The 14,935-nt window shown below is 40.4% G+C and overlaps 1 protein-coding gene across 1 annotated transcript in view; it reads left to right on the top strand.

The window, feature by feature from the left end:
• nfatc1 (nuclear factor of activated T cells 1) overlaps positions 1 to 14,935 on the top strand; it is a 41,891-nt gene that overhangs the window by 2,667 nt on the left and 24,289 nt on the right. The window contains exons 2-6 of the mRNA XM_081376397.1: positions 175 to 1,204; positions 1,329 to 1,488; positions 6,902 to 7,104; positions 8,528 to 8,700; positions 9,346 to 9,486. Of these exons, the coding sequence (XP_081232523.1) occupies positions 175 to 1,204; positions 1,329 to 1,488; positions 6,902 to 7,104; positions 8,528 to 8,700; positions 9,346 to 9,486 (1,707 nt within the window). The remainder of the gene's footprint in view (positions 1 to 174; positions 1,205 to 1,328; positions 1,489 to 6,901; positions 7,105 to 8,527; positions 8,701 to 9,345; positions 9,487 to 14,935) is intronic.

Below are 14,935 nucleotides of genomic sequence, written 5' to 3'. Positions count from 1 at the left end.
ATAAAAAGCTATTTATTAGAGGTGGATGATTGTAAAAGCAGCAGTCTCCTTAAAATATTCACACAGCAGCTTTATGCACACATTCTTCAAGAAATGTTCTGCACCTATGCTCTTTTATCTCTGTAGCTTATTTTTTGTTGCAGTACCTCATGAAATTCTGATTGCACCTTACAGATGCCTACGGTTACAGCCAAAACACCAGCATTTCACTTCCTCTGAGCAACCCCTGCCCATCTTCCCAGTACCACAATCTCCAGACCAGCCCTTCATTGTCAATATCCATCAGTCAGCCATCCTCATTCTCCCCTCAAGATGACATGAGCTCGGTGGGCTACTTCCAAACATCCGGCCCCCGGTCCAATGGAGCTCCCACTTTGGAGAGTCCACGCATCGAGATAACGGCTTACGGGCAGTTCCCCGAGGATGAGGTAGAGGAGAACAGCGTTCCCGTGGCTAAGCGAGTCAATTCCATAGTGACATTAACATTGCCAAGTATCGACGGTTATCGTGATCCCACCTGTCTCAGCCCAGCAAGCAGCGTGTCTTCTCGTAGCTGCCATTCAGATGCGTCGTCATACGAATCGGGCTTCTCGTACAACTACGACAACTCGCCGCAGAACTCGCCCTGGCAGTCTCCATGCGTCTCCCCGAAAGGTTCCTCATCGCTGCAGTCCTGCACCCTCGGGGCTTCTCCGCGCCATTCACCATCCGGTTCTCCCCGTGCCAGTATCACAGACGACAACTGGATTGGCACCAGAGGCTCTCGACCAAATTCTCCTTGTGGCGGTAAACGGAAGTACAGCTTTAATGGCGTCCACTCGCAGAAGTACCATCCGTACTCGCCGAATCAATCCCCGGGGCCATCGCCACAAACTTCACCCCGTCTCAGTGTGACTGAGGACACTTGGCTCGCCAACACCAATCAGTACACCAACTCTGCCATTGTCGCCGCCATTAATGCCCTCACCACAGATGGATTAACAGATATTGGGGAGGGGATCCCTTTGAAGTCCCGCAAGACCAGTCTGGAGCACAGTGCCTCGATGAACCTGAAAGTAGAACCAGGTGGAGAGGAGACAGGATCCCTGGAGCTTTGCCAGGATGACTTCTCAGCACGCCTGCCCTTCAAAAAAGAGACCTACTGTAGTGGTTTCTTGGATGTACCCCAACACCCATACTGGTCCAAGCCGAAGCCTTACATCAGGTTGGTTGCATAAAAAAATTCTTTCATATTCATGGACAAGTAGTTTGCCCTTTTGTCTGTGCTAACCAAAGTTCTCTCTCTCTCTTCGCCTTCTTATTGGACTCTCTCACTCTTATTCTTGAAGTCCATCGTTGCCTGCTCTTGATTGGCAGTTGCCTTCCAGTTCAGGGCCGTATAGCCTACAGATCGATGTCCAACCCAAGTCCCATCACCGTGCTCATTATGAGACTGAAGGCAGCAGAGGGGCCGTGAAAGCACTAGCGGGAGGGCATCCAGTGGTTCAGGTATAACTTCATAATCTCTAAAAAGCATTAGGGTCTCTCAAATGCATAGTTCACTCTGTCATTATTTACTCACCCTCATGTTGTTCCAAACCTGCACAACTTACATTCTTCTGTGGAATGTTTCAATTGGTTTTAGGATGATGAAGGAACTGATTAGTTAGATTAAAATCAAAGTCTTCTAGGTTGATCTATGCATGAAAAAAACTGTGTTTTTTTAATATATGTTATATACAATAGATTTGAAAATAAAATAAAATAAAAATAGAATAATAAAAGGTTTTTAGGGTAAGATTTGTTTACACTTTTGAAAGAAGTCTTATGCTTACCATGGCTGCATTTATTTATTTAAAAATACAGTAAAAACAGTAATACCGTGAAATAATATTGCAATTTAAAACAGCGGTTTTCTATTTTAATATATTTTAAAATGTTATTTATTGCTGTAATGGAAAAGCTGAATTTCCAGCCATTACTCCAGGCTTCAGTGCCACACGATTCTTTAGAAATCATTTTAATATGCTGATTTGATGCTCAATAAATATATATGTATATATATGCACTTTAAAACTAAATCTGCCATTCATTGTGGAAACTGTCAGAGAATGGTCTTATTTTTAACTATTTATTTATAGTCAACATCCTCTCCATGTGCTATGGTATATATGGTATATTTTCACTCCCTCATTGTTTTTGTTTTTGTTCATGTAAGGGAACTTCCTTTTATTTGTTTTCTCTGAAGTCATAGTGACACACTGTGATTTAAACCCTTATGTTGTTCGTTATGCTGACAGTTCAGGAAGTGTGAGTTGAGGTCTTCTGATATTTCACAAGACTGCAGTGTCTTGTTGTCAGTCCGTTCTGCTCATCTGTGAGTCACACACCTCATTTGCTCTCATAGCTGAATCATGGGTATTCACTGCTCCAGTTGGTTGCAGATGCTCCCTAATGGATAACAGAATACCTAAAGACAGGAGTCGTAGTTTTATCTGAAAAACATCAGTGTGGTTGGACATGACTCTTGGGGTATGTGAACCACAGTCTCCACGACCACTTAATTTACTAAAATTGCAGTTAAAGGTGAACTCAACATTTCAGAATACATCTGTGGCTGCTGGGTACTTCAATTCAAAATAACGAGGTGCTAATGATTGTGAACACGTGGCTCAGTGTGACTCCCGTCTGAAAAAACAAGGTCCTCTCACCCTCGCGTTTTTTTCAGATCCATTGCCGTTTCCGGCCTAGTGCACAGACTGCCTTTTGTTTAGCTAAAGTTCCTCGTACTGCACTGACATCATGTGCAACAGCATCTTGTGGAGGCGTCAAGTCTTCGCTGCTTACAGTTCTGGCAGGCAAGTGAAGGGGAGTGTTCGACGGAGCCTCAAACAAGCTTGTCCCATTCTGTAAACCATCAGATTAGAGAGCACTCTCAGCTGCACATGTTCTTCTTTTATTGTACACCTCCCTTCATGCTCTGTCACCACCGTTGTCCTCCTCCGAGGATCTCAGTCAGTGTGCAAGTTCTTTTGTGACCTTAAGGGGAGTTGTTAAAGTACTTTTGTCACATTTTTTTGGTCTGTAATCAAAGTATTTCAATTGAAAGTTCTTCTCATAAAAGTCAAATTGACATGTGGCCACGGTTTCTCTAACATTCTTGTTTTATGTAAATCTTTAATGGTGAGTGGAAGTGATATATACTTTTAGGTCTGGAGAGGTTGAAGCCTTAACTGGAGGGTCAGGCTTCCCAACCCCCATTCATTTCGGCCCTGATCTCAACAAATTAATCATATTTTCAGAATTTTGAGCACCTACTTGTATGTGTTGCCTACTGTGTGAGTCACTATATCCTCATATTTAGTCTTAGAGCTCCCCTCTTCCCTCCTTCTGTCTCTCCACTTGGGGTTTGGTGGTTTCTGATGGTCAGGATTTTTGGACCCAGGCTGCTAGAGCCCCATCTCTCTTTCTCTCTCTCCCCCCTGCTCGGGTTCCTGGTGGTTTCTTTCAGATTTTTTGTATCCTGTGTGCAGTTTGACCACATGTGCCGTCGGATTGACGGTAGACGTGAGTGTGTAGCCTCTGAAGTAAGCCTGCCGCACCACAGCTATGTGCTTCCACGTCTGCGCTTTAGTCTCTCGGGAAGTTAACTTCTCTAAGAACAGCTCTGTCAACAAAAATCACCGCTGTAACTGGAAGAAGTGACGAAATCCCTAAATATAGGTTGCTTTGTAAGGGCAGTGCTTCCACATTTCTAATATTCAGACTGGTTTTTATCTCGTATGCCTACTTTTTTGTTGAGTACTATTAGTAGATTTCTATTAAGTCTTTTTATGGCTTATTTTATCATAGTAATGAGTCTCATTCACTAATAATTGTGTACTCAAGTGTTTTTACTTAAGTGCGCAAAAAGAAAAAACCTGACTACACATGATTGGTTCCATTCATATTGCAATGCTTATGCATACAGTACAGAGATGATGAGCCAAACATTATGACCACCTGCCTAATATGCTGTTGCGTGCCTGCAAGACACGCCGAGACATGGACTCTACAAGACCCCTAAAGGTGTCCTGTGGTATCTGATGTTAGCAGCAGATCCTTCAAGTCCTGTAGGTTGCGAGGTGGACCCACCGTGGATTGAACTTTTTGGTCCAGCACATCCCACAGATGCCCAATTTGATTGAGATCTGGTGAATTTGGAGGACAAGGCAACACCTTGAACTATACATCATGTTCCTCAAACCATTCCTGAACAATGTGTGCAGTGTGGCAGGGTGCATTATCCCGCTGAAAGAGGCCACTTCTACCAGAGAACACCATTGCCAAGGGTGTACCCGGTCTGCAACAATGCTCAACGTTCATGGCTGGACCCAGGGTTTCCCAGCAGAACATTGCCCAGAGCATCATACTCTCTCCACTGGCTTTTTGTTGTCCCACAGTGCCTCGTGGTGCCATCACTTCCCCAGGTAAACGGCGCACAGGTTCCCCTGCTCCAGGATCCAGTTCTGACTCTTGTGTGCCCATTATAGGCGCTTTCAATGGTGGACTGGGGTCATCATATGCGCTCTGATTGGTCTTAGGCTACACAGCCCCATACACAGCGATGCACTGTGTTGTGACATATTCGTCCCATAACCATTATTACAATTTTGTGTGACTTGTGCCACAGTAGACCTTCTGTTGGCTCAGACCAGATGAGATGGCCATCATTGCCCTTGTGCATCAATGAGCCTTGGGCGCCCAACACCCTGTCACTGGTTTGTGGTTTGTCCCTCCTCAGACGACTGTTGGTAAAATCTTACCACTGCTGCCATTTCAGAGATAGTCTGACCCAGTCGCCTTGCCATAACAGTTTGGCCCTTGTCAAAGTTGCTCAGATCTTTATTCCTGCCCATTATTACGCAAACTGATTGTTTGCTTACCATAATTGGGATTTATGAAAATTATTTTTTTATGTAATCATAAAATATATTCAATATATATTGGCTGCATATAATTCTGTTATGGTTAATGTAGTTAAATGAATATATCACACTTCAAAAAATATTTTAAAAATATTTTAAATAATATTTGTCATTTTTGCCCTTTAGGATCCTTATAATTGATACTACTTTTATATTTTATCTTCAAAATTTTCTTCTAATTTGCGTGGTATTTTTATTTTTTTTTAAGAAGATTTGTGTAAATATAGCCACAGAAGTCTGCAAATTCTTTTTTTTTTGTTTACTTTATTTTTTGTGTGGATGTGGGTTTTAGTTGGTTCTAAATTTGACCTTCAATTTAGAAAAAAATGTGTCAACTTTTATGTATGAATCAGGTTTTCAGTGTTTTAATGTGCCAAATACAGGCATATACACTGTTAGTGAATGAGTTCAATGAGAAGAACAGTTGGTCTTGCTCAATATCTCATGAGACATAACCTTTTCCAGTAAGAATTTGCTCACTGGATGTGGCCAGTAACTCTTCAACGGAGCCGGTGTTGTAGATCGACTTTTTTTCCTCAAACTGTTTCCCGCAGATGTGCCACGGAGGTTGAGAGCTTGAGTGGGTGAGAACTGACCCACAGCACTTGGAGGTGTGGACATACGGCTCTGAACTCCGTGCCATGGGCGGATAGAGTTTTGGCATTCCTCTAGTGGGTGATAATGTACTGAAGTGAGGGGAGGGTTCTGGGAGTGGGATCTCTCTGGCCTCTGTCTTTCTGGCCTGTGCACTCCCTTCTGCCTGAATAAACACAAATGCCAGGCTCAAACATATCTACTTAAATAAATATACAGACTGGTCCAGACTTTCACCACAGATGCTGACCACCCTCTTTGAGGATCTCCATACAGTACATCAGCAGCTTAGACCCAATGTGCTTGAGCTTTAAATATAAATCTTCAAATTTAAAATCTTACTTCATATTTTTGTCCATTTTCTTTCCTTTTTCTTTTTTTGTGGTTTTCCTTGTAGAGCTTTTTTCAGCTTCTAAAATCAGTCTCTTAGTATACAATATATTTGCTTAACAATATACTCTGCCATTCAAAAGTTTTAGTTCTATAAGATTTTTTTATGTTTTTCAAATAAATCAAAGCAATCTCTTATCCTTTTATTCTCAAAGTAACCTCTTATGACAGTACAAACAGTAAATCTGTGAAATAGTATTGTGTAATATTATTACAATTTCAAGTGATTGTTTCTATTTTAATATATTTATAGATATTCTAATATGCTGATTTGGTGCTGAAGAAACATTTCATATTATTATCAATGTTAAAATGTTATAATCAATGTTGTGCTGCTTAATATTTTTTGTGGAAACCTTTATTTCAGGATACTTTGAATTAAGTTTAGAATAAAAGTATTGATCTGAAATAGAAACCTTTTGTAGCTTTATAAGTGTCTTTACTGTCGCTTTTTATCAATTTAATGACCTCCTGTTGAATAAAAGTATTAATTGCTTAAAAATCTTACAAATCCGTTTTTTGGTCTAATGACATGTTAATGTGGGCGGGGCTACCTGCCACAATGCCAAATACATAAAAATAAAGTGACAAAATGTAGCATCACATGTTAATTAGAGCATGGAAGTGATTAATGTCCTAACCAGAAAAAAAAAAGGCAATTACATTTTTTTTTTTTTTTTTACAGCAGGTTATTTTGTGCATTATTCAGTGTCTATTTATGCAGGGTCATGCTGGGTAGCCACTCCCACTTTGAAATCTGTCTATTTATGCAGGGTCATGCTGGGTAGCCACTCCCACTTTGAAATCTCATTTGTCTAAAATCCCACTTTACATCAAACATAAAATATCTTCTGGGATTGATTCTGCAACCTAATTGTGTCATGTCATACATCAGTTTGTTCACATTGAACTAGAAACTGCTTTGGGCTAGAAATGGGTCACACCACTAAATTCATATTTGTATCTTTCAGCTTCACGGCTACATGGAGAGTGAGCCTTTGACCCTACAGCTGTTCATTGGGACGGCAGACGACCGTCTTCTCCGGCCTCACGCCTTCTACCAGGTCCACCGCATAACCGGGAAGACCGTGTCCACACCGAGCCACGAGGTCATGCAGTCCAACACCAAAGTTCTTGAGATTCCTCTCCTGCCCGAGAGCAACATGAGGGCCATGTGAGTATATATCTCAGAAAGATGCTAAGAAAAAGAAAAAAACACAGAAAAGCCCGGTGAGGGAAATGTTTGTACCACATAATTCTGTATATCCACATGCATCCTGTGCATATTTCCTGCAATAAACAACACTGAAAAAAACCTCCGTTTTACCGCCAATTCCCCTGTTGTGAAGGCAGTTGCTTAGCAGAAGTGTGTTTTTGTGTGCGCACGCTTTCGACAGAGTCCCAGCGCTGTGGGTTTCCCTTGTATGAGCTCCAGGGCTCGTGTTACAGGAGGCCTCTGGTCGCGTGGTGCCTGTAATGGCGCGCTGGGGTCTGTTCTGCAAGCCAGGCGGTAGCGGTCTTACTAGCTCAGCATTTTCTCTTCACTCTATAATGGATGTAACACTTAACTTATACAAAAAAAAACCACACACCCCTCTGGATCCTGTTTCAGAGCTTTCTGAGTAGCGTTCCCTCTTTGCCACGTTTCTGTAGTAAAGCCAAAAAATGGTTATGCCCCATGTTTCAGTGCAGTTTAAACAATTTTAAAAAGAAAATTATATTTTGTGCCTTGTATATAGAGTTTGGTTTGGACGCATAGTGCTGGAAACTCAACACGGGCTTCACACTTTTTAAAGCATTTTTTTTTTTTTTGAGAAAGGAATGACAAATGTTATTCAACAAAAAATCAGGATGACAACTAGAACACAGTGTCCTCGTCCTCACCACGTAAACATGGGAATGGTAATATCTGGTGTTCTAGTACATGTACTGTGTTGACAGATCACTCATACTCTGTGATTGTTTCTCCAGTTTTTCAGACTTTTTGTTTTTGTCAAAAACTAAGCTTTAACATTATTACACACAGATGATTCTTAAATAAAGGGCTCTACATGTTTCTTCAATGAGATTCAAAACTTGAAAAGGCTTTAAAGCAAGTATTTACACACTTTGGCTTTCTGGTCTAGTTGGAGGATTTGTACGTTTAATGGAGAAAGTAAACTTTTCATGTATTTTTAACAACATCTCTGCCATGTCAGGAGCAGAAATTGGAAGGGACGAGAGAGAGAGAGAGAGAGAGAGAGAGAGAGAGAGAGAGAGAGAATTGGAAGGGACGAGAGAGAGAGAGAGAGAGAGAGAGAGAGAGGGAGAGAAATTAGAAGGGATGAGAGAGAGAGAGAGAGAGAGAGAGAGAGAGAGAGAGAGAGAGAGAGAGAGAGAGAGAAGGCCATGTATTTATGCAGTGCAGAATAAGAGCCAGGCATAATTTTGGCAGAAGTGGTAATAAAAAAAATTCAGGCAATAAATTAAACGTTTACTCTGTTCCGAAAAAATGTTTATTAAACAACTGTCTAACGATATTAACCACACATTTTTGTACTTCTGAAAGGATTTGTTGAGTCTATTCCTCAAACATTAACGTTCTTACTGTGCCACAGAATCGACTGCGCTGGAATTCTCAAGCTGCGTAACTCAGACATCGAGCTCCGGAAGGGCGAGACAGACATCGGACGGAAGAACACGCGTGTGAGGATGGTGTTCCGTGTCCACATCAACCAACCTAATGGCAGGATGGTGTCCTTACAGGTGGCATCTAACCCCATTGAGTGCTGTGAGTCATGCCACTAAATCTCACTAAATCTTATTTTTGTGCATTTATCTTTTTTTCTTTTCAAACCCATGATCTTGCTAGCACTATCCTTAACTGACAAGAATGCTGTAATTAGATGGATTGAATCAATAAATCAAAGACAAATTTTGCTCATTATATAAATTAACCCCCACCCCCCTCAGGTCGATCAATTGCTATGAGGTAAATAAGAAATATCACTAGAAAATGAGCTCAGCTCATAAAATGTGATTGATTTCTGGATTATTCCCAAGTTAATGGCAGAACATGTATGAAAGACATATAAATCATATGGAAGAGGCCTGTCAAAGTGTCCACAAAATGGTTTTCAACACTGATAATAAGAAATGTTTCTTGACCAAATCAACATATTCAATTAAGGAAACAGAGCATCCTATTTCTGATGTAAAATTCAGCTTTGCCATCACAAGAATAAATTACATTTTCACAATATTATAGTTTTTACTGTGTATTTGATCAAATTAATGCAACCTTGTTGAGCACGAGATATTTATAGTTATACTGAGATTTAGCTCTTTACCCTACCGTTAATGTACGTACCCTATGATTTTTGCACATTTACATCTCTTTCCTCACTTTCTTTCTGTCTCTTTGTCCTTCTTGCAGCCCAGCGCTCGGCACAGGAGCTGCCCCTCGTGGATAAACAGAGCATGGAAAGCTGTGCCGCCTCAGGGGGGGAACAGATGCTTCTCAGCGGGCACAACTTCCAACCCGACTCCAAGGTGGTGTTTGTGGAGAGAGCACAAGGTAGGGAACACACTTGGAGGGGTGTGTGTGTGTGTGTGTGTGTGTGAGTGAGTGAGCAATTGGAATTGTTTTGAAGTGGCCTCACTGTTGGGAGGTTTCTGAAGATAAAGCTGTTGGGACAGGCTGAATCCCAATTCACATACTTCCCATATGTACAAGGAAATACGTAAGGTGCTGACGATGGTAAATAACATAGTTTTGAGCATGATGTAAACCTGTAAATGAGCATTGGTTTATAATGAGGCCCACAAGGAATCTCTGCATCATTTGCAAAGTATATCTCCCACCCTTTGCATGTTATTGAAAAATGTTTGCAAATGTTACCAATGCATGTCTAGTACACTTAATTCCATTTAACACATCACATTTTACCATATACAGTATAAATTAATTTAGCAGATTTCCCCCCGAAAAACATGATATTATGTTTCGATCCATTGCAAACCAATCCTTTTGCATAGTGCAAGGGGAGCTGGACAATATTAGGCCAAAAAGCATGTGTGGGTGTCATATGGCCACATTTGGCATGCTGTTTTCAACGCACCATGATTCGGGATGGATACTAATCTTGCATACTGTATAGGACGGACAGTAAGCAAACTGTGTGGAATGAAGGACTTCTTAACTACATTTAAAGTTAGTTAAGTATCTATCTATCTATCTATCTATCTATCTATCTATCTATCTATCTATCTATCTATCTATCTATCTATCTATCTATCTATCTAATATATAAATACATATAAATGAGTGACTATTAGAATACAGAGAGGTTCAAAATCACTCAACAACTATAACACATTTCAGCAGCTTCATTTAATTTCAGTTCCCCTCTTCACAGTTAAAACAATGAGGCCATTTCCTTCAGCTTTGTGTTACGGATCGCCAAATATCCAGAGTGTTTTCCAAAACCTGTTTGCCATTGTTTGGATGAACACTTAATCCCCTCCCAAAATTAACCCATTGGTTTAGCCAATATTGTGATGCGCTGCGCAAACAAACAGATTTCAATTATTTTGATCAATTAAATCAGTTCCAGTCCATAGTTCAGTGGAAGTAAAAGGATCCTATATGAATATCTGCCTCCCTGGGCTTGATGCGGTAGTTTATCTCTCTGTTATAGTCATGGGGGTCAATGTTTACTCATAAGAGCTTTTTTCCTGTGACGTGCCCCTAGAAGCTGTCCAGTATATGTGGAAAAGTCCTGCTTTGTCCTTAAACTACTGTCAGTAGTAGTAGTAGTTAGTTGTCGTTCAGTGTGTATGTATGTGGTTGCTTTCTCCAGATAGAAAAACCCTCCTACCACTCTCTCTATCCCTCCTTCTTCCCCGTCAAAATATCGCTCCCTATGCCAGAGTGCCACATGTGGAGCACATTAATGCGCTGTATTTTTAACCCAACAGATTTACATTTCCAGAACTTTCCATTGCCTGTGCTGCCCAGGAATGGAGCCCAAATAGAGAGAGTGTGCAGTCTGTCCCTTGTGTCTGGGCGTTTGTTTTGATTTTTTTGTCTGTCTTTATTCAGATCTCTCTCTCTCTCTCTTTCCATATGGAAAATAGAAGCAGTAGCCCTTGACTGTTGATACCTGAGATTTACAAACAGTCATTTCCTTGATGAGTGTGTCAAAAATAAAATAAAAAATGGAAGAAAAAAAAGGAGAGGAGGTGCAGACAAGGGCAAGGCTGAGTAATGTAAACACTCTGGATATTTGGCGATCCGTAACACAAAGCTGAAGGAAATGGCCTCATTGTTTTACCTGTGAAGAGGGGAACTGAAATGAAATGAAGCTGCTGAAATGTGTTGTAGTTGTAGAATGATATTGAACCTCTCTGTATTCTAATAGCCACTAATTTATATGTATTTATTCTTATATCATTTTATATAATGGATGGATGGATGGATAAAGGTTGTTGTGGATTTACTAATGAATGAACATTTGTTTAAGTTACAGCATCAATAACATGCTGTCAAACCCAGAGACATTTTTGGTTTGTGCACATATTTGCGTAGGTGTTTGTGTAAAAGAGAGAGCGAGATAGGAGGGCATGTGTGTGCTTGCCGACAGAAGGGTGTGTGCTCTTGTTTTTGAGAAGGGTTTCCCCGTGTCTGGCATCTGCTGAGGATTCTTGGGCACTCCTCACATGGAAACACCCCTGAGCCAGCCCACCATTGGCATCAAGAGCCAACAATCAATCTCTCTCTCTCTCTCTCTCTCTCTCTCTCTCTCTCTCTCTCTCTCTCTCTCTCTCTCTCTCTCTCTCTCTCTCTCTCTCTCTCTCTCTCTCTCTCTCTCTCTCTCTCTCTCTCTCTCTCTCTCTCTCTCTCTCTCTCTCTCTCTCTCTCTCTCTCTCTCTGTCCAGTTTTCTAAGGACAAATCTTTTCCTCTATCATTTTTCATGAGCTCGGTCACATGCTCCTGACTCATTGCCTTATAATGTATTCCCCTGTATTTGCATTTACCATCATCTATAAAACTTTGGCTTCTTTAAAACTGGGGAACATTCAGTTTTTTAGGAAAGGAAAGAGGCGTTTCAGCCTCTGTTTCAATTTTTAAATAGGTTTTCTTCATTGGTTAAAAGATATTAGATTAAAATGAGTTGTTTTTTCATCATGGGAGAATATTTCACCCATAAAATTCTGTTATTATTTACTCACCCTCATATTTTTCCAAACCTGTACCTCTTTCTTACTTGGGACACAAAAGGACATTTCTGGCGAAAATATCCATATAATGCAATTGTATGAGGATCCAAAATGAAATATAAGCCATTGGAATGGTCCAACTTGTGTAATATATTTAAAGTCTTTTGAAGCCATACAACAGCAATTGTGTGAGGAACGGAACAAAATATAGAATAGTGGCCAAGATATACTAAAACGATTTACATGTTCCATGGAATAAAGAAAGTCATATTGGTTTGGAACGACATGAGGGTGAATAAATGATGACTGAATTAAAATTTGTAGGTTGAACAATTCCTTTAAAGCATATTAGACTAATATTTTTGTTGATCAACATCATAACTGTCAATGAAAAGGTGTTGAAATTAATCTGCGGTCTCTAGCGCTGTGCAGTCTGTCTCTGTGGGTTCAATCTCGAAGGAAAGGGTTGTTTTTGTTATGAGTGAAGAGGGGGCTCCTACAATGACTCACACACAGGGAATCCCTCTGTCTCTCTCTCCCTCTTTCTGACCATTGCTTCCTCTCAGCTGCAACGTGACTTCATAGACTCTTTTCCCATCTGTGCTTGGAGCGTCTTTTAAATGGAAAGTCATAGACAGTATAATTAATATGCAAAAGGAGAGGAAAAATAGTGAGACTGAGAGAAAGAAAGAAGTTTAGGGATTGTTTTTTTTTTAAACTGATTGGTAATACACTATTGAAGAAGTATTAGATTAGAGTAGATATTTATGATTTATTTAATTTGATTTATGCAGTTTGAAGAGAGATTTTAAGGAAAGTAGGGTTTCCAGGATGTTCTGCTTTAACTGCTTGGCAGTTGCTAGATTGCTTGCATGGAGTTATGGGTGATTGCAAGGGCATTGCTGAAACTGTAGACAGATAGATAGACAGGTCGATGGATGATGAATGGGTAGATAGATAGATGGATGGATGGATGGGTAGGTAGGAAGATAAGGTAGGAAGGTAGGCACTTGCTAAATGGTTACTAAGGTGTTCTAGCTGGCTGCCAGAGCATGATACATAAATCAGACCAGTAAAATAAAATGCCACAGAATAGAATAGAATAGAATAGAATAGAATAGAATAGAATAGAATAGAATAGAATAGAATAGAATAGAATGAATGAATTTCACGATTAATGAAGTCTTTAATGCAGCAGCTGCTCAGCTCCTTATCTCTCGTCATTAATACTTCAGTGCATAAGTGTACTGCTGCAAGACTCTTTGTATAAATGTGTCTGCTGAAATGATCTGGGCACCATCCACATCAGAGTCATCCGTGATTAATATGTGTATGTTACTAATTTGAGTTCACTGTCTAGTCTAGACATAATCAGACACCTCAGAGAAGTCTTCATTTTGGCACACGCTGATGACTAAAGATAAGACATCTCCTTTTCTTTCTCTGTAGACGTAGACAGAGAGGAAGAGGGAGAGAGAAGAATTGCTCAACTTTAAAGTTCTTCAAGTTGGCATCCTCTGATACATATCAGGTTAATAGTGTTGGAGAGCTCACGTTGTCAGTGGTGGAGCGGCTTGTTGACTTTGTATGCAAATTCGTAACAACAGAACTTAACGATGTTTTTGTTATCTTTATTTGACACTGGCCAGGGATGTGATCTATGGTGGTTCCTTTGCAAATCAAAATTTTTCCATTGACTGGAAATGGCCTGTGTGTTTGTGTATGTGTGCTTGGCCCTGATGTGTTACAGTTAATATGTGTGTGTGGGTGTGTTACGGAACAGTGGGGATTCCTAACAGAAGGGAAAATAGAGGGCAAAAAAAGAGAGAAAGAAAGAGGCAGACACAAAGAAACTCCCTCATGAGAGAGGAGCGTTTTCACATCTGGACTCACTGGACTTCACTGCCTGCTCAGCTGCAAAACCACTTAAAATTCTTTTTCCCCTCTTTCTTTGTGCATTGGTGTGTGAGTGCATATGATAATGTCTTCAGAGGTTGCATGGCCAATGCTTTGACCTGGAGCTTATTATTCTTACCAATTAGATTAAGTTATCCAGGTATAGACCTGTGTGTGTGAATGAGTCAGTCTTCATTAGAATAGTTATTTGAAGTAGATCAGTCTGCACTCATGGGTGGTTCCAGACAGCTCAGGTGAATATTGTTCTCAGCTTTTGTCCATAGAAACCTTCCATACCAAATAGTTGGTGCTTAATCAAACAGGCAGATGGTAGTTTATTCACATTTTAAATGCATCACCCAATTTTGTGTTGAACTAATTTGAATTATTGGTCAAGGCTCAAGAGTTGGTTCCCGGTAACTCCAGATTTCCACTAAAACGGTCACAAATGCGACTAAATAATTAAAATTTGCGACAGTCTTTTAAAATCCACTTTGAATCTTTGTTTGTGTCCATCTGTTTTATCAGATATCTTGTGCGGTGCACGTAACCGTCTGAGAAGTGACGTACTGTAATCTGGTGACTGACACCATTGGTTGTGTCTCTTGGTGCAGTGTGAATTAGCCTTAACTCACTCATGAGTTAGTGGTTTGATTCAGCTTGACTCTGTCAGTGAATCGTTCACAGCTCACCACTACTGAGTTACAACTGACTCCCTCACTGAACCGTGAGTCACTTTTACTGCAAGAATCAGTGAATGAAACTGTTGAAGCAACGATTCAGTGACTCATTCATTAAGCCAGCCATTTGCCATTTATGGCCTAACAATGTAATTTGTAGAAAAGATACTCTGATAATTAACTCAACTGTTGTTTTTAACTAATCTTTTCACTCAAAGGGGCTTTTC

This window comes from Scardinius erythrophthalmus (assembly GCF_964197995.2).
Source record: "Scardinius erythrophthalmus genome assembly, chromosome: 10".
Taxonomy (NCBI): domain Eukaryota; kingdom Metazoa; phylum Chordata; class Actinopteri; order Cypriniformes; family Leuciscidae; genus Scardinius; species Scardinius erythrophthalmus.
Note: the sequence above shows the minus strand (reverse complement) of the source record. Positions and strands in the feature narration are given on the sequence as shown.